This window comes from Lactuca virosa, chromosome 1 (assembly GCF_052849685.1).
Source record: "Lactuca virosa cultivar CGN04683 chromosome 1, Lactuca_virosa_CGN04683_v6, whole genome shotgun sequence".
In the NCBI taxonomy this organism is placed as follows: Eukaryota; Viridiplantae; Streptophyta; class Magnoliopsida; order Asterales; family Asteraceae; genus Lactuca; species Lactuca virosa.
The window spans coordinates 19,855,627-19,874,177 of record NC_136426.1 but is presented as its reverse complement, the minus strand read 5'-3'; the positions used below and the strand labels follow the sequence as shown (position 1 = coordinate 19,874,177).

General features: G+C 33.1%; 1 protein-coding gene and 1 long non-coding RNA gene across 3 annotated transcripts; one reads left to right on the top strand and one right to left on the bottom strand.

Moving 5' to 3' along the window:
- Positions 1–2,264: 2,264 nt before the first annotated feature.
- LOC145103954 (uncharacterized) lies at positions 2,265–5,380 on the bottom strand. Of its 2 annotated transcripts, XR_013706955.1 has the most exons (6): positions 5,021–5,380; positions 4,400–4,474; positions 3,872–4,321; positions 3,547–3,754; positions 3,379–3,460; positions 2,283–2,360 (listed from the first exon to the last, which is right to left on the bottom strand). It is a non-coding gene; the product is annotated as an uncharacterized LOC145103954 (long non-coding RNA). The 2 variants fall into 2 exon arrangements; XR_013706954.1 differs by lacking the exon at positions 3,379–3,460 and having other exon boundaries at positions 2,265–2,360.
- Positions 5,381–15,243: 9,863 nt separating this feature from the next.
- On the top strand, positions 15,244–17,235 carry LOC145103653 (uncharacterized). Its single transcript, XM_079042954.1, has 2 exons — positions 15,244–16,268; positions 16,872–17,235. The coding sequence occupies exons 1-2, from the start codon at positions 15,367–15,369 to the stop codon at positions 16,939–16,941; spliced, it is 972 nt and encodes a 323-aa protein (XP_078899080.1). The 5' UTR covers positions 15,244–15,366; the 3' UTR covers positions 16,942–17,235.
- The last annotated feature ends 1,316 nt before the right edge of the window (positions 17,236–18,551 follow it).

Here is an 18,551-nt window from a genome sequence, read left to right as displayed (position 1 = left end):
CGTACGCATGATGTACTCACTATCCAGGAATGGGACTCCTCAGGAGTACGCGCAACGTACCTAAAGGTACGCCCAACGTACTCGGCCAAAATGCGCTTTTCCATTAAGTGCTTAATCTCTTAAGCCCTTTCATCCAACACTTAGATCTAGTCCCAGAACATCATTCTAAGTCATAAAGTTTCCACCTTTATGACTTTCCATGTCTAGAAAAGGTCCAAAAGCCAAAACCTTAACTTATTAATCCATTAAGACATCATGACACTTTCATGGAAGGAATAGAAGGATCAAGATCACATTTTTATGGATCCCAATAGCTCCATAATGGATAAAGTTTCCAACTTTATCCATTAGAATGGTCCAACCCACCAAGATCTAGCATTTAAGTATCAAAGGGACCAAAAAGTGCATCTTTTTCAACTTAATCCATTAAGTCAAAGTCTCCAACCTTCAGATCTGAATCATAATGTTGTTTACATGGATAAATTTTCCAACTTTATCCATGAAAAAGGTCATCAACTTTCAAGATCTAATCTTTATGCACTAAAATGACCAAAAGCACATAACATCTAAAACTAGCTAGATCTAACAAATGCATCATCAAGATTCAAACTTTATACATCTAGAAGAGAGATCAAGGTGAACAAGGTCCGGATCTACAAGCTCCAATGCAACCAACACTTCTTCAAGAAGATCCTTTTTCTCCAAGGTGCAACATGCATACTCCAAAGCACTCAAAGCATCTTATTTTAGCTCACAAAGCTCAAACTAGGGTTAGGGTTTCATGGGAGGGTGTTGGAGAAGTGGAGGATGAGAATGGAATAGGCCTGGAAATTGGGTTGGGTTCGGGTTAGCGGGTTGGCGGGGTCAGAAAACATAAACTCAACCCAATCCATATAATATATGGGTTGACGGGTTGGCAGGTCACGGGTTGGTGGGTTGGAACCCTCAACCCAACCCAACTCATATAACCCGTTTAAGTATATGGGTTCGCGGGTTCACAAGTTAATGGGTCAAACCCAACCCATATAACTTGCTTAATAAATAAGCAACACATTTTAAAAAATGAGGTTTTTCAACATAAATTCATAAATGATTAAAGTAATTAACATAAAAAAAGGTTTTCAACATAAATTCATAAAGTCGATAACAACCAAATAAAAATAAAAAATGAAAACATTCATAGAAAGTGGATGTGTTCTTCGTTCGTGACTCGTGAAAATAACGACATGTATTTTTCCTTTTTCTGATTAACGAACCGCAAATGCAGATTAGTCACATACGAATACGGAAGGAATACAATGATACAGAATATTATGAATACGGATGGAAATCAAATTTCATTAATAATTAATATGATGTTTTATAAATGTAATATATATATACGGGTTGGCGGGTTGACCCGCGAACCCAAACAGATAACCCAACCCAACCCATGAAATAAACGGGTTGGTGGGTTGGCGGGTCAAAAATCACAACCCAAACCCGTCTATTTTCGGGTTGGGTAAGTGTCGGGTTACGGGTTGGGTCGAGAGTTGCCACCCCTATAATGGAATGGGTTTGGGGAAGTTAAGGAGCTTAAATAGAGCTTAAACCACGGAAATAGGGTTTGGGCACTGATCGTGTATGCCCAACATACTCCTGGTACGCCAAACGTACTCAAGATGCTCTAGTATGCCCTGCGTACTCTCCCTTGTACGCCCAACATACCCAGCTTAACCCAAAACCATCCAAACTTTAAACGGTCATAACTTCTTCGCTTGAACTCCGATTTCGACGACCTTTATATCCACGGAAAGGTATTGATGAGCTCTACAAACCTATCTAATTACTTTTGACTTAAAACACATCGAGATAAAATCGATAATTCATAAAATAAGTATGAAACACTACTTTTCCATTTTACCCTTTGACTCCAAAGCACAAACCGAACTGTTGGATCAGATATCCACATCACCCACATCCAAATGGGCCTAAACCTTTCTTCCCCCAAAGCCCGAAGCCTTATGATACTTGATCTTCGGGTCACGGCCCCGAATTATGAAACGACTCGAAACAGGGTGTTACATCTTTTAACCAAAAAAATCAACGTTTTAGGTGTATATATGCATATTTTTTTCATGTGCATATATGCATATTTCTTATACTATAATATTCATAAGTAAATCATTAAAAAAGCCATTTTTTATTTACTAATCTATAAACACAAATAGTACAAGTATTTTATTCGAAACAAAAAATATAATAAACAAAAAATGCTACTTATTTATAAAGCGTTTTCATGTCTTCGTGTCAAGTTTTGCATATTTTCTTCAATTTATCATTTTTCACATCTTCAGTATTTTTCACAAAATCTTCCAAATCTACAAGAAAATTTTAAAAAAATTATTAATGCAAGAATACTCAGAAAAACACATATGTATATATCATGTAAGTTTCACATGTGATTATATCATGTAAGATTCAAATGTGATTATATAATGTGATATTCACATGTGATTGTATCTTTTAAGATTCAAATGTGGAATTTACAAGAACAATTAAAAAAAATAAAGCAAAACACTCATACAAAATGCATGTGTGCATATAGACATAATTCATATGTGATTCACTTGTGAATTACATGTGATTCATATGTGAATTAAATGTGATTTACATGTGAATCACATGTGATTCATATGTGAATTACATGTGAATCACATCTAATTCATATCTGATTTGCATGTGAATAACTACACACTTATAGTTGAATATCACCTAACAAGTATCTGAAGATGAAAGCATATGTTTAGACATTCTTCTACATCAGTGGAATCCAATTTAATAAATGACATATGTGTGCTTTGTTAGTTTAGTTTTGATGAACATTGAATAAAACAATAACATATTACAAATATGATACACCAAGAATGAACTACCAAAAACCAACACAATATTATCTTACTGTTTTATGATCGGAGTGAAACATCAAAACACATCTTAGTATTGATAGCTATAGGAAAAGAATACACTAAGCAACACCTGTAAAGAAATTTGAAAAAAGTTCGCCACACTTCTAAGAAAAAAAAAGTTTTTAAAACATCAAGTCAAACTCTTACATTTAATCATTAAAAACTCAATCCTAATAATAACATAGATTAGTGACATAAATGGAGAAAAACAGATGCAAAAACTGTCTTAATCCTTCTAATTTTAACTTTAGTTTCTCTAAATAATGTAAAAAAATTCATCAAAAATTTATTTGTATGCAACAAAGTGGGTTAAACTATGCGAATTACAACCTAAAAGAAGTAATTTCAAGTTGCTTTTAGTAGGCAACTATATAAGCAATAAAAATAAATTTTTTTGATTTAGGTGTAGAGAGTAAAGACACCATGTTACCTGGTGTTTGAGAGTAACAAGACTCTTGGTATACATAGGAGATTGTTAAATGACACTATTGGATGGGGGAATTCCAAGCATACTACACAGTAAAGTCTACACCATGATACAAATGCATAATAATATTTTCTTTAGTAATACTATTACTAATACATACATATAAATTACCTGATAATAAGCATTTGAAGCACACCAAAAACCCCAAAAGGAGCAAGTAGTAACGAAAGGAAGCCGATTTTCTCAAATTGAATTCTTTCCGCTGAGCAAGTTGAGATGCTACACTGTGGTCAGAGTAGTATAGTACAACAATTTCCTTTGATCGCGCCTTGCGTATTTCATCCTCATTGTTCCATGATCGACTAGAAAGATAATCCCTCTGTGTGTGTGTATATATATATATATATATATATATATATATATATATATATATATATATATATTAAAATAGATAACTTACAATTTACAAATATGATTAAAGAATTAACTATCTCACCTTTGGTCAGTGTTGCAGAAATCGGCTTTGGCGGCCGATTAATCGGCGATTAATCGTTTGGCAGCCTTAAACCGATTACGATTAGGGTGCTTGGCGGAAATTGGTCAAAATCGGCATTGGCGGTCTCGGCGGTCATAGGCGGGAATTTTTAAAAAAATTCAAAAAAAATTTAATTTTCAAATATTACACCAAAATTTTAAATTTTCAAATTTTTAAGCTTTCAAATTTTAAAATATTAAACAAAAATTTTCAAAATTTTAAAATTTTAAAATTTTAAATTTTCAAATACTTAGTTTTTTAGGATATATTAATTTTTTAAATAATTTTATTAATAATTAAGGGTCCCCGATTAATCTCCGATTAATCCCCGCCTAGTCCGATTAATCGCTTATCGCCAGTCGACCGCCGAACGATTTTTACAACCTTGCCTTTGCTGATGGAAAAGAAATTCTAGCATCAGAAGAAGAATAGGGTGTTATTTGCTTGAACAAATCTGTTAATGGAGATGGGCTTAATGAATTATCACACCTTAAAGGAGATGCCAATGCAGGACGAGTTCTCATATATGATTTTGCCACTTCAATTCGACCCTTCTTCTTCAGCCTGGATATGAACAAAAAATATAAAATATAATTATATATATATATATATATATATATATATATATATATATATATATATATATATATATATATATATATATATATATATATATATATATATATATATATATGAGGGATTAAGATGTGGTGTCATAATATACTTAAGAGCATAAAGTCCATTGTCCAAATCTAACTTTTTACCAGATCTAACTTTACTAGTCCTTAATTTACTAATCTATGATACAAGAATGATGAAGAATATAAGTTCTCAAATCAGTCAACAACAACAGTAGTAGCACTGGAAGTAAAATTGTAAAAAATTAACATCCAATCGTGTTGCATTCCTCCAGTGATGATATATATCAAATGGTCATACTCAGATTTAAGGAAAAGCGATACTCAAGACTTGTATCAACCACTACTCAACACCTAAAAGGAATATCAGGATCACTCGACGCATCACAAGATCCTTTATTTATAGAAGAACTAAACCGAAAATAGATGGAGCATAATAAAATTAAAAGAGAAAAACGAAAGTAAATCTGACTGGTAAATCAATCGAGACGCGAATCTATCGTCGGAGATAAGGAGGTGATGTAAAATCGATCATCGGAGATGAGGCGGAGATCGATCACCGGTGACAGTGAGTAAACGTGAGGCGGAGATATTGTCGATGATTTTCAATCGTCGAATGTAGATCGGCCACATGAGAGGTCGTGTGAGATTACAGATCATTCGTCGAAGGGATGTTGGAGACTACCGAGACGGCATGAGGGGAATGTAATCGATCTGTCGATCCAAATCACACCTTCAATCTGTTGTTTCTTCGATTCATCGTCGACGAGCTGGACATTAGAAAATATGGATGGCGGGAGGTGGGATGAAGGGAGGAGAGAGGCGGGATGAAGAGATAGAGATAGAGGGAGAAGGGCTTGACATAATTCAATCAAAGAATGGGCATATTACGTTATCTCTAAAATGCCCCTCATTGATTTCAATAAGATGCCCCCGCCTCTTATTTCCTTATTTATTTACAAAACATTCTAACTTCAATTATTTTTATCTAACGGTCTTCGTTTGGTTTCGGGTTCTCGGGAAACTTTGAGTTCTCAAATTATATATATATATATATATATATATATATATATATATATATATATATATATATATATATATATATAAAGTATTGTATGTCATGAATTTTTATCGTTTGAGAGAATTGCATCATCAACACAAGTATCAAGATGATATGAAATGGAAAATCAAAACATCTTGTTATCACTTTATGGAAGAACAATCAACCATTTTGAAAGTTGTCAATTCCTAAGGTATTTATGGAAATAAATAAATGATTTATATTTTTAATTGTTGAAACATGCTCACAATTCTTACATTTAGGTTTTGGTAAAATGGATTCAATTTTATGACTTTTGTTTGTTTTATATTTCAAAATTGATCAAGTTATCCCAGATTAATAATAGTTTCTAAATATTTTTATTATTCAGATTAATTTAAATTTATGATTTTATTTTTCATTTTGGTTAAGTAATGTATCTAAGTATCTTCAATCTTTTGTATATTTCATTTAAGAATGTTATAAAATGTATTTCTAATATATTAATGGTTCCAATTTTTTTCTTTTATCCTTGTTTAGACCGACATTATATTGTTGTATAAAGGCTTTTTTTCAAATCTTTTTCCCTTGTTTGCTTGTAGAATAAATAATATGATAAGTAACTCGTGTGCATTTGTGTCCCATTTTTTTCTAAATACGATCCTTGAAAACTTATTATATAATAGAACTTTTATTAGTTTTTGGGGCTTCTCGAACAATCCAAGTCTTTTAGTTATTTGGATGTATTAAATTCAACGTCGGCTTCTCAATAAAATATCAATTTGAAATACTTAAAAAGATCTTAGTCCGTATCAATAGCATGATAGCATCTTCTTAACCTTTTAATCTTTAGTTGACATGCAAATGCCACCTTCATGTTTTTTTTTTTGTTTTTTTTTTTTTGTTTTTTTTTTTAAATTTTAGTTCAAATGACCCCCTTTCGTTTAACCATATGTTGGTGTTAGTCCTTTGATTAAGAGAAAAGCATTTGTGTGTAAATTTCAACTTTCAACTTTCAACTTGGGTTACTAGTCGACAAATGAACGTTAGCTTTTGGTTCATGATTTCTTCAAGATGTCATTCGGGCACATGATAATATCTTGCCTCATGTGGCTAAACTTAACATAAAACGAGTCAATAAATTATTTTAGTTTGTTGGATGCATTTATCGATTTTGTAAAACACCATCTTTTCTTAAAGTCGTTTGTATTTAGGAGTGTAAACGAGCGGAGCCGAGCCTGAGCCTGACCAAGCTCGAGCTCGGCTCGTGAAACATTTAGTGAGCTCGCGAGCCTATATATATATATATATATATATATATATATATATATGTGTGTGTGTGTGTGTGTGTGTGTGTGTGTGTGTGTGTGTGTCATAAAAAACCAAAACCGAATAATCAAACCGAACCAAATGACGTTTGGTTTATTTGGTTCGGGTTATTTAGTTTTCGGTTAATTTGATTTGGTTAACCAAATAAGGATACCTTATTCGGTTTGGTTTTTGGTTAAATTTTCATTGTTTTGGTTAAACCGAAAAACCGAATTATATATATATATATATATATATATATATATATATATATATATATATATATATAATTTATTATATATAAATTTATTGATTAGTCACTAAGGTTTCCATGACTTTTTTAGTTATTAACCATTATAAAGTTATAGTTGTTCTATATTTTGTATTAAAAAGAAAAAACAAATTAACCAAATAATCTTTAGTCGTACGATTAAAATTATATTGACCTATTTCGAAAACTTGAATATAATATTTTATATGTTAATGTAGTTTCTTTGTTTAGTAATATTTTGGTAAGTCCTTTTTTCTTTAAGTTTAATATTTATTTTTACGTGCTGAATTTTATTCGGTTTAACTGTTAAACCGAACCGAATAAACCATAACCGAATAAACCGTAACCGATTAAACCGAACCTTATTTGGTTTGGTTATGGTTAGATTTAAAATGTAAAAAAACCGATAAAATCGAACCGTTTTAACCGAAAACTGGAAAACCAAACCGAATAACACCCCTATGTGTGTGTGTATATATATACACACACACACACACACACATATATATATATATATATATATATATATATATATATATATATATATATATATATATATATATATATATATATATATATAGGCTCGTTTTGGCTCGCGAGCCCATTAATTGAAGCTCGGCTCGAGCTCGTTTAATAAACGAGCCTCATATTTAGGCTCGAGCTCGGCTCGGACTCGTTTAATTCGATCTCGAGTCGAGCTTTTAACGTGTCGATCCCGAGTAGCTCACAAGTAGCTCGGCTCACTTACACCCCTATTTGTATTCCAATTAAAATTACATTAATGGAAAATGAGTAGTTTGGTTTTATTAATGATTATATGTGTTTTTAGGTATCCATCATGCATTGAACTCATTAGAGTTGATTCGACAGTCATATAATCATTCTACTTTACATATGATTCTATCAAAGTTTCCTAAAATGCAACAAAGTTCAATATAAAACATATTTGAAGAATTAAAAAAGCTTTTTTTATTTATTAAAGACTTCAATGACCACTGAATTTTATGTTTTTTAAATGTCGGCAGTGCATCTCACAATAATAGAATTTAACTCATTGAATGTCAATTAAATGTGAAGAAAATTGCAAATTTAGCCGTTTTTGCTAATTACTTTGCAGATAATAGCAAAAAAAACCCAAAGTTACAAAAATAGCCACTGAAATTGCAGATGGATTAACCCATCTGCGATTTGACCTTCATCTGCGAAGGTACATGTAACATCCCGGGCTTTTAGGTATTTTCAAATCCTTCCTTTGGTTTTTAAATATGTCATTTTGGGTCCTTGGAGTATAAAGATGTAGCCTAAAGAAGCCCTAGTGGCAAAATGGTAATTTTTGGGAGTATGAGTAGTACGCTGGGCGTACATGTGAGTACGCTAAGCGTACTAGGGCGCGCGTACTAAGCGTACACATATGTACGCTGGGCGTACTAATGTTCGGGTGAAACCCTAATTTTTAGGGTTTGAAGAGTATTTAAGAACCTTTATGGATCATTTAGCCTCACTCTTTCAGCCTCCAAGTCCTTGAGCCGTTCTTAGCAAACCCTAACCCCATAAGAGAGTGTTTTGAGCTTAAAGTGTGTTATTTGTGTGCTTAAAGGAGAAGGAAGTGCATCAAGGAGTCAAGGAAGGAAAGCAAGCTTGTAGATCTTGGATCATCATCTCCTTTGGAAGCTCCAGAAGGTAAAAAGTTGCTACCTTTATGTTTGATTGCGTAGATCTCATATTGGTAGCTTTATGATGTTCTTTTGTCCCTAAAAGTCCCATTGTTGTTCATGTTTGATTTTGGACGTTTTGGGTTGTCCTTCTAGACCCTCGGAAGGGTCCTTAGTCATAAAAACGAGGTCCCAATGGCTAGAAGTGTCTCATGCATTTGGAAAAAGGGTCTTAATGGATTAAGACCTTGTATTAAGAACTTATGGACGTGTAAAGTCATAAAGTTGGAGACTTTATGACTCTAGGGTGCATTTGGACCATGAATCTGTAATTTAGGCTTAAGTGCTTAAGCCATTAAGCACTTAATGGACTTTTGGGATCTACGAGGGTATGCCCCACGTAGGGAGGAGTATGCCCCACATACTCGGTCAGCCACCCCGATGGTGGTCAATGTGAGGCTCGCGTACGCCCTGCGTACCTTCGGTGTACGCCCAACGTACGTCTTCTGTGGACTTTTAAGTTTGGGCTTCGAGTTTTGGGCCACCTTTTGGGCTTGAATGACTTGGGCCCTCATAGGACTTTCTGAGTATGAGTGTTTTGGGCTAGTTGGAGAGTTGAACCTTAGGATAAGGCCCAATAAGGGGTTGGGCCCAATTTGGAAAATTGGGCCAATTATGGGTCTTGAAGTAATTTGGGTCTTTTGGATCAAAAATTAGGACTTGGACCTTGGCCCAATTGGGAAAGGGTAAAGTGGACATTTACCCTAAGTATGGATCCTTAGTCAAGGATGGTAATCCAATTGTTAATTGGATGTTTGTTTTGTTGTGATAGTTCGGGATTTTTGTGAGCCAGCAGCCGGAGGTTTTCAGTATGGTTCGATATTGTAAGGTGATTTTTCCTCACTGTACTTGCGGGTCGAAGGCACCAAGGCTGGCCCTTTGGATTTGATATTTTGTTATGTATGCTATAGTGTTGTAGTGATCTGTTAGATCGGTATCTGTTAGATCAGTCTGTTTGTTTGCTGGTTGGTTAATAGCACGTTTATCTGTATTATGTGCACATGATTGGTTGGTGGGATGAGGCTTCACTGCTTTGTGCGTAAGCCAACAGGACGGGGAATTCCAACCCGATGGTTGAGGGCCTAGGGTATTCCATCCCGAGGATGATTGGACCCAAAGTATGTTGGAATTCCAACCCAATGGTTGAGGGTTTGGGGTATTCCAACCCGATGGTTGATTGGACCCATAGTATGTTGGCATTCCAACCCGATGATTGAGGGGCCTGGGGTATTCCAACCTGATGGTTGATTGGACCCATAATATGTTGTTTTGTATTTGTGCTATTTGTTATGTATTGGTATTTTGGGGGAACTCACTAAGCTTTCGGCTTACAGTTTTGGATTATGTTTCATATACCTCAGAGGATCGCGGGACGACGAAGGCATGATCGTGCACCTCCTCATGTGTTACTTTATGATTTTGGAATTTCTCTGATATTGAACTTATTTTGAAAACAAGATGTAGACAATGATGGTTTTGGGGTTGTTTAAAAAGTTTAAATTTTTCATGAATTTTATGGATGCTACAGTACAAGCTGCTAAAGCATGGTTGTGCATCAGGGACTTGTACGTTCGCAAATTGATTAGTCTATCTGCTACCACCTGCGATTTTGCATTTTTCAGGGTATAAATACCTAAAAAAAATTTGGAACACTTGTTTTTCTTGATTTTTGTTTGGAAAAACTCTCTCGAAGGGATTTAAGTCTCTCATTATATTATAGATACTTTAAGGGTTAATTAAAATTTGTGCACCGAAATTGTACAACTTTTTTCTAAATACGCATCAAAATGAATTTCTTACCAACAATGGAGTTATATATTAACATTTTAGTGAAAATATATAGTTTTTGCATACACAAATAGGTAAATGATCGACTTTATTTCTAAAAAGTTTCAAATTATTAGTAAATTATACCAATTTATCCATAGATAAATTGGTAATATAATAAGTAGCCAACACCTTACATAAATTAATATAAATAAATTCATAATTTCATCAAGTAAATATGCCATGCTCTTTCGAAAAAAAAAAAGTAAATATGCCATTAACCCCAACCTACAAGCTCGGAATAATGAATATATATTGATATCTAGGGCTCTAAACGAACCGAACGAGCACGAATAAGGGATTGTTCATATTCATTCGTTTAAGTTAGTCGAACAAACGAAAAACACGAACAGATAAATGAGCGTGTTTTCTTGTTCATGTTCGTTCATTTAATAAATTACATTGTTCATGTTCGTTCATTTATGTTCGTGAAATGCTAAATGAACATAAACGAACCAAGATATACAAACACATTTGAACATATAATATAGTAATATAATAAAAAACAATTGAACATATATGAGCATAAATAAACTTAAACGAACAAACATAAATGAACGTAAACGAACATAAATGAACGAACGATAATATTGTTCATATCCGTTCGTTTGACTAAACGAACATGAATTTTGTGTTCATGTTCGTTCATTTATCAAATAAACGAACATAAACGAACTTTCCGCCGAACGGTTCTCCGGTCATTCGGTTCGTTTACAGCCCTATTGATATCACTTGTAAGGTTTGTTGGATTATCATATTTGTAAGAATGATTACATATATAAAATATAAATACATAATAAATAAATAATAAATAAAAATGTACCAAAAAATGAATTACATTACTCTAATCAAAGTTCTAAATAACATTAGACGTGAATTTGACGACAATGTCAAACTTCAAGCTTTTACGAGTCATGGCGAGTCACGTCGTTTGTAAGGTGTGGCTTAAGACAACAATTTTATATATAATTCATACTTATATATATATATATATATATATATATATATATATATATATATATATATATATATATATATATATATATATTTTCTACTATTATTCATTTTTATATACGTAACTTAATGCGACATTTTGTTAAAGTTTGAAAGCAAGTACAAGTCTTGAAGTCATGACACGCTATGACGAGACCATGACGAACTTTTTAGAACTTTGATTCTAATTAAAATAACCCAAAATTAAATATAGAATTATATTTTTTTTTCCCTTTTTGGATGTTTAAAAAAACATTGACAATCAATCAATTTGTTTAAGAATAATTACAAAACATATTACTTCTGATTCATCAATATTTCTTAAAAAAAATCTTGCTAAAGCCATTTTAGATGAAGACATGTACCTAAAAAGATATATTCTTGAGGAGAATTACGATAGAAATGATCGTGACACTTTGAAAGAAATTTGGTTAAGTTCGAGTTTTCATTTTTCAAACATATGCTGATTACTACTCTTCCTAACTTATATGGGAATGGTCATTCTATCACATCATTTCTACTCTTCCTAACTTTTTGTATGTACGTAGTCGATGTGTTTTTTCATCCCAATATGACAAAGTTTTTGGTGTAACATTAATTAGTTTGGTGTGACATAATGCTACCTCATGCATTATGGCAAGAGTCTTTTTTTCATCCATTTGGACCATTTCTTCGGTATTTTCCAACATTTTTTATCCAAAAAGTAAATTATTTTAATAATGTGGTGTGGTTGATATACCAAGTAATGTGATGTTGTTATGTTGATGAGGTGATAGTAACGTGATTAGTGTCGGTTTTAGTATAGGACACGTAGTAGCACAAACAACCACTGACTTTTCCGGACGTATTGTAAAATTTTTTGAATTTTTTTCCTATTATCGTGCAACCACTAAAACTTTTCATGACACCCCTACTATGAAATTCTGCGTCCGCCCCTGGACGTGATGATACTTTTTATGTGCCTATTCGGTGTGTATACTCCATGGCCTAAGGATTGTGTTTGATTTTTACAATATGATATTTTCTTCTTAACAATAAATGGAAGATAAATAATAATAAAAACATTAAAACTAGCAATGAAAAAGTTGCAATGAGCAAATCTCACATCGATGTGTGGTTGAAAGGACAAAATGAAAACACAGCTTCAGACATCCCACATCGATTGGTGTAAGAAATATTAATTATTTGTATTATCTATAAATGAGAGGGCATAGTTTGACTAGAAAATTGATGAGTGAGTGAAATGATAAAAGGATATGCTGATTTTAGACTGGAGGGTGTGTGGTGCGGTTTCAGCTGATGTGGCACTGAAACACCGCCCCCTCCCTGCGGTTTCGAAGTGCGGTTTGGGGAGTGTGGCAAGAATTGGGAGCGCTCCCTTTCTCTCTCTCTTCCTCCATCTCTCTATCTCTCTCTTATTTCTCTCTCTCTCTCTTCCTCTATCTCTCCACCCCTTGGGTGTTGTAAAAAAGTGCGGTAAAAGGAGGGAGTGTGGCACCACTCCCTCCAACCTTAAAAGGAAAAATGCAGCTTAAGCAATTCCACATTACTTGGTGTAAGAAACGTCTTTGGTAATAAGTTAACTTACGCGTTAAATAGAGTTTGATTGGAAATTCAGTGAGTGAATGGAAGGATAAAAGGACATGTTCTTCTTAATATGAAAAATGCAACCAACTTAAGCCATCCGACATTCTTTGGTGTAAGTAACATTAATGGTTTGTTTATTCCATAGGGAGAATTTCATACATGCCCCTTTTAAACTTCAAAATATCATATTTGCCCAACTTAATTTCTCAATATCATATTTACTCTTCATAAACCTTTAAAATATCATATTTGCCCAAATCATTTTTTATAATGTTTTTAATATTTTATAATCATTTTTTATACCTTAGAATTATTATAATAATTAAAAAATTTAACCAATATTATCCTTACGTCTATGATAATGAAATGTGAACTTCTAAATTGTTGGAATGTCGCTCTTTTGACAAACAAAAAGATTCATCTTCAACCCTCTCTATGGAATGTATATTTTGATTGCTTAGTTTTTGTTGTTGTTGATTATTATCATGTTGTAGATGGAGGATATTTTAGATATTATCATTGATATTTTAATGTTTAAAAAGTACATATACGATATTTTGATATTTAAGAAGGGCATATATGATATTTTGATGTTTAAAAATGACATATATGATATTTTGAAATTTTATGAAGGGTAAATATGATATTTAGAAATTTTATAAAGGGTAAATATGATATTTAGAAATTAAGTTGGGTAAATATGATATTTTGATGTTTAAGAATGGCATATATGAAATTCTCCCTAGAATTTACTACAAAAATGCACATACATAAGTTTATAATGGAATAATAACATTGTAATGAATATATGACTAATCGAAAGTTAATATTTATATTAGAATTACTTCAACAATACACATATACAAAATTCATTACAGAATACTCACACTATTTACTGTTTTTATTTGAACTTACTTCTATATAAAATTTTAAACATTATGTTTTATTTATTATGTTATATTTAAAAAATATTTGTCTAAATTAAAAAAAATTCGAAAAAAATAAAAAATAAATTATAAAATGGAAAAAAAAGTTGGTGTCATAACAAGATACAATATGGTAACCATTTCCTCACTTGGTGTTATAACACCATTGATGATGTGGCATGTGATGTCGCACCAAAATGGTGTTACATCTAGTTGTCCACACCTAGTGCTCTTACAAATTATTATGTTTTACCACGTCATTAATTGATCTAAATATTTTCTGTTAAATTTATATTGCTAAGCTAATAAATAATTTTATTAAAAAATATTATTAATTTTAAAATATAATCCCAAACACCTCCTAAATATTTGTACTCAAACGGTGAAGCCCCAATTCGAGACAAGAGACATGAACGTGTTCGTGGATTGCCCAATATCACATGAAGTATGGCAAGAAGTATGTACATGGTGGCGGCTGTTGGACTATCCTCTAAACTCGTTACGCGATTTGTTAGAATGTAAAGCAAAGCTCGGGGGTCACCATAGGCTGGCAAATATTCATGAGGGTATAATGTTGGTATTTCTTTGGGTGATTTGGAGATACAGGAACTCTAAAGCCCATTCTTCAAACCCAAATCCAAAACCACACGTGGCGCTGGTTTATGAGGTACAATCGTTATCGCTTCTTTGGATCAATGCAAGGAATAGAAAAGGGCAGGTGCTAAGATGGAGTGAATGGAGTTGTAATCCGATTTTAGAATGTTACTGTAGGCTATAACTTGGCTGTTCTTTTGTTAGCTTTGTTTGTTTCTTTTATTTAGAATGTTTTTTCTTGTTTTGTACCTCCTCGCCCCTAGCCCCTGACTAGTTTATTTTGTGTTTTAATGCCAGCTTACCGTTAAAAAAAAAAAAAAAAACTAGAGAATTGGGGAGAAAGAAATTAGCCCTGAAGCGCACGGCCCACCCCATCTAGAAGCCCTTGACTTTTAATTAATTATAAATTTGACACCAAATTAAAGCCATACCATTTGTTTCTTGTTTTATAAAGTCACAAACGGACCATTAGAAGCCATTCATTGACAATGCCACCGCAACCACCACCACTTCACCCACACCGATCAACCAATTTCTCCTCTCCCCACAAAATCACAAACCATGTTTGATCTAAACCCTCATTTCTCCAACAACCCAAACCAAAAACCAAATCACAAGTTCGTTGGTTGGAACAATTCGACTTTTCCAAATCACCATGGCAATCACAATCACAGAAATAGGTTCAACGGCGGCGGTGCTTCAGGATCAGGAGCAGCAGCAGGAGGTATTCAGTTTAGGTTGGAAACGATGGACGAAGACTCAGGCGTCTGCTCGCCTCCGTTATGGCGGAGCCTAAGTCCGCCGGATAGTCCGGTACGATTCAACAATCAACGGCCTCTGTCACCGTCTTCGAGAGCGCAAGCGATTGCTAGAGGACAGAGAGAGATCATGGAGATGGTGGAGAACATGCCGGAAACTTCGTATGAATTATCGTTGAAAGATATAGTTGAACAAAGAAGAGAATTAGTTACCGATGTTAGTGTTGATGAAACACAAAGTATGGAAGAAGGAGAAGAGAGATCAATATTGAGCTCTGGTCAAACGGGTAGTCAACGGCGGACGAAGAGCAAAAAAGGAAGCGTGAAAAGGCAAGAGAGCAATAAATCAGGGCGCGTAATCGTGAAAAACGGGAGTATTAATCACAATAAAGGCCTTATGATCAATATGTTTTTTCCATTTACAATTGGATCGAAGAAGAGGAGTAGTATTAGAACTAGCACGTCTTTTGGGAACAGTAGCAATCATGGTGCCGGTGTAAAATTTTCTCCCAAGCCGGAATTACTGGACAAATCCGCCGGCGGCGGTGGTGACAGTAGGGATCGGTGGTGGAAGAAATTTACCGGTTCCAGCGATAACGAAAGCTTAGGAATCACGAGTAGCAGCAGCGAAAGCACCGGTAGAAGTGGAAGCAGTGGCAGCAGCGGTAGCAGTGCCGCCGATAGCCTCCACAGTAACAGCGCCAGGTATCCTTATTTCTATAATCATGCATCAATAACTTGTACGCTACAAATTCGTAAGGTGTGATGAGATCATATCTTCTCTTGATTTTTTAATATTTAATGTCATAAACCGTGTCAAAATCTTAAATTAGTAAAAAATCTTAGAATTTAAACCGACCAAAAAGATTTTCATCTAAATATCGCATAACTTATTTCGAATTTTGAGCCATTACGTTTTCTCTGTCATTCATCTTCTAGAAGATACAATTTTCATAATTATTAAAAAAAATATTATGATATTGATATAATATATTGATATAATATATAATGTGAAAGTGATCAAAACGATATATGTTGAACGCGGCTGGCAGTAAACTAATTATTCTGTACCTTTGTACCATTTATATATGGCCGCATCACACATGTGTTCCTCACAATCGACCATAACTTAAACACAATAAAACAAACACACACATACAAACATATATTATAAAAAAATATTTTGTAAAAATGGTAAACTACAATTTGAACCTGTAGTGTTGATTAAAACATTTGTAATATTTTGGATGTGTTAGTGGAATTTTTTGTATATGCTAATATGAATATTTGTTTTCGACTATGTTGTAGGAAAAATAATGGTTGCAGTAATGGATGCTGGTCTTTTTTCCCCTCGAGGAAGAGAAGATCAAAAAGTTGAGATCTAGCTAAACATGGATGGTTTGTACTTTGCACACTAGGATCAACCATGAGAGAGGTGGTTAAAGTTTTATTAAGGGATTTGGTCTGTTGGAATAGTATGTTAATTATGTGCAGAGTGTTGTAACATCTACTTCCATGGACTTCATGTTATGAACATATTAAAGCACAAGAGTAGTAATGATGTGATAAGGTTAACTACAACCACAAATGATTTATTCATGTATTTGTAATTGTTTTATGGAATCGAAACTACGAATGAAGAAAAGAAATACTAGAAATTTTTATACAAGAATATATACGGTGCAATAGTATATAGTTTGACTATAAGTTTTACGATAGATTTAGAATTAAATTAAAATACTGTTAAACGTGGATGGGAAGTATTTGATTGATTATTTGTGTACGTCGTTTTCTACAAAAAAATTGTCAGCGGTTTTAATTTCGTAGAAATTACAGAAAAGGTGGTCCTCATCTATCTCCATGTTCAAGTGTCCATCCTCTCTTCGTTTTCCCATTTCTCATCTTTTAGTTATGGTGATATTTGATAAAATTGATTTATTTTGTTCCATAATTAATAATTTCTAATCAAACGCATGATTTTTTTTGAAACAGCGGAAATTTTATAAAAGCAAACCATTGTCAAAGAGAAAAAGACAGGGCAAAAAGAAATAAAAATTACAAAATGTTAAAAGGACAACACACCCAAACATTCAAATTACAATCATCAAAATTTTACTCTTTTTTGGTCATCTACATTCTACCCCAGTTGGCAGCAAAATTGACAACATCTTTGACCGTATTAAAACTTTGAGGAGGAATGTCGCACCACTTGAAAATCCGCAAAAAAAGCTCTCTATCAAAAGATCAATCAACCAGGATGTGATCCGAAAAATCCAAACCATCCAAGCAAAGATGACAGTCAAAAGCATGGATTGGCACTCCTCTTCGAGCGAGCTCCAAAGAAGTTGGAATGCCACTCATAGTAGCCTTCCAAATGAAACCAATGACAATGACATATATGCAATGAACTAATCTGTCTGAAAATGATAATATGAAGTTTGCTTAGTCATTTGAATCATTGAATGTCTATGCTGAATAAATGATTATTTATTTATTTATTTTTTTGCTAAATACCATGTTATTGTTTTATAAAATATTTAAACCAAGTTACTGGATAATTAGAAAAATAGAAAATCATAAAAATCCAAATTAAACATAAATATTCAAAATCCAAAGTAAACATAAATCTATTCAAAATTCAAACTTAACCTAAATATTTTCATGCTAAACTTGTACTTTCAAAACTTGTATTCTAAACTATGTTAAACTTGTTGAAACTAAGACAAAGTTTCAAATGGAAGAAAGTAGGAAACTTTAAAAACCTTATAAGCTTTTGTTGTTATAACTTTTTTAGGACAAAGTAAGAAAAAAAAAAGTGGGCTAAAATTATGCTGTTGAGTAATTGGCTATTAATTTAGTCATGTTATTATTATATATAAAAAAAAACCAAGTCCTTATGAATTGTTTACTGTGGTATTTTAGACTTGTGGTCATAATATTTTAGCGTATCGTAATGGTTTGGTCCATACATAGAACTAAATCTGTAAT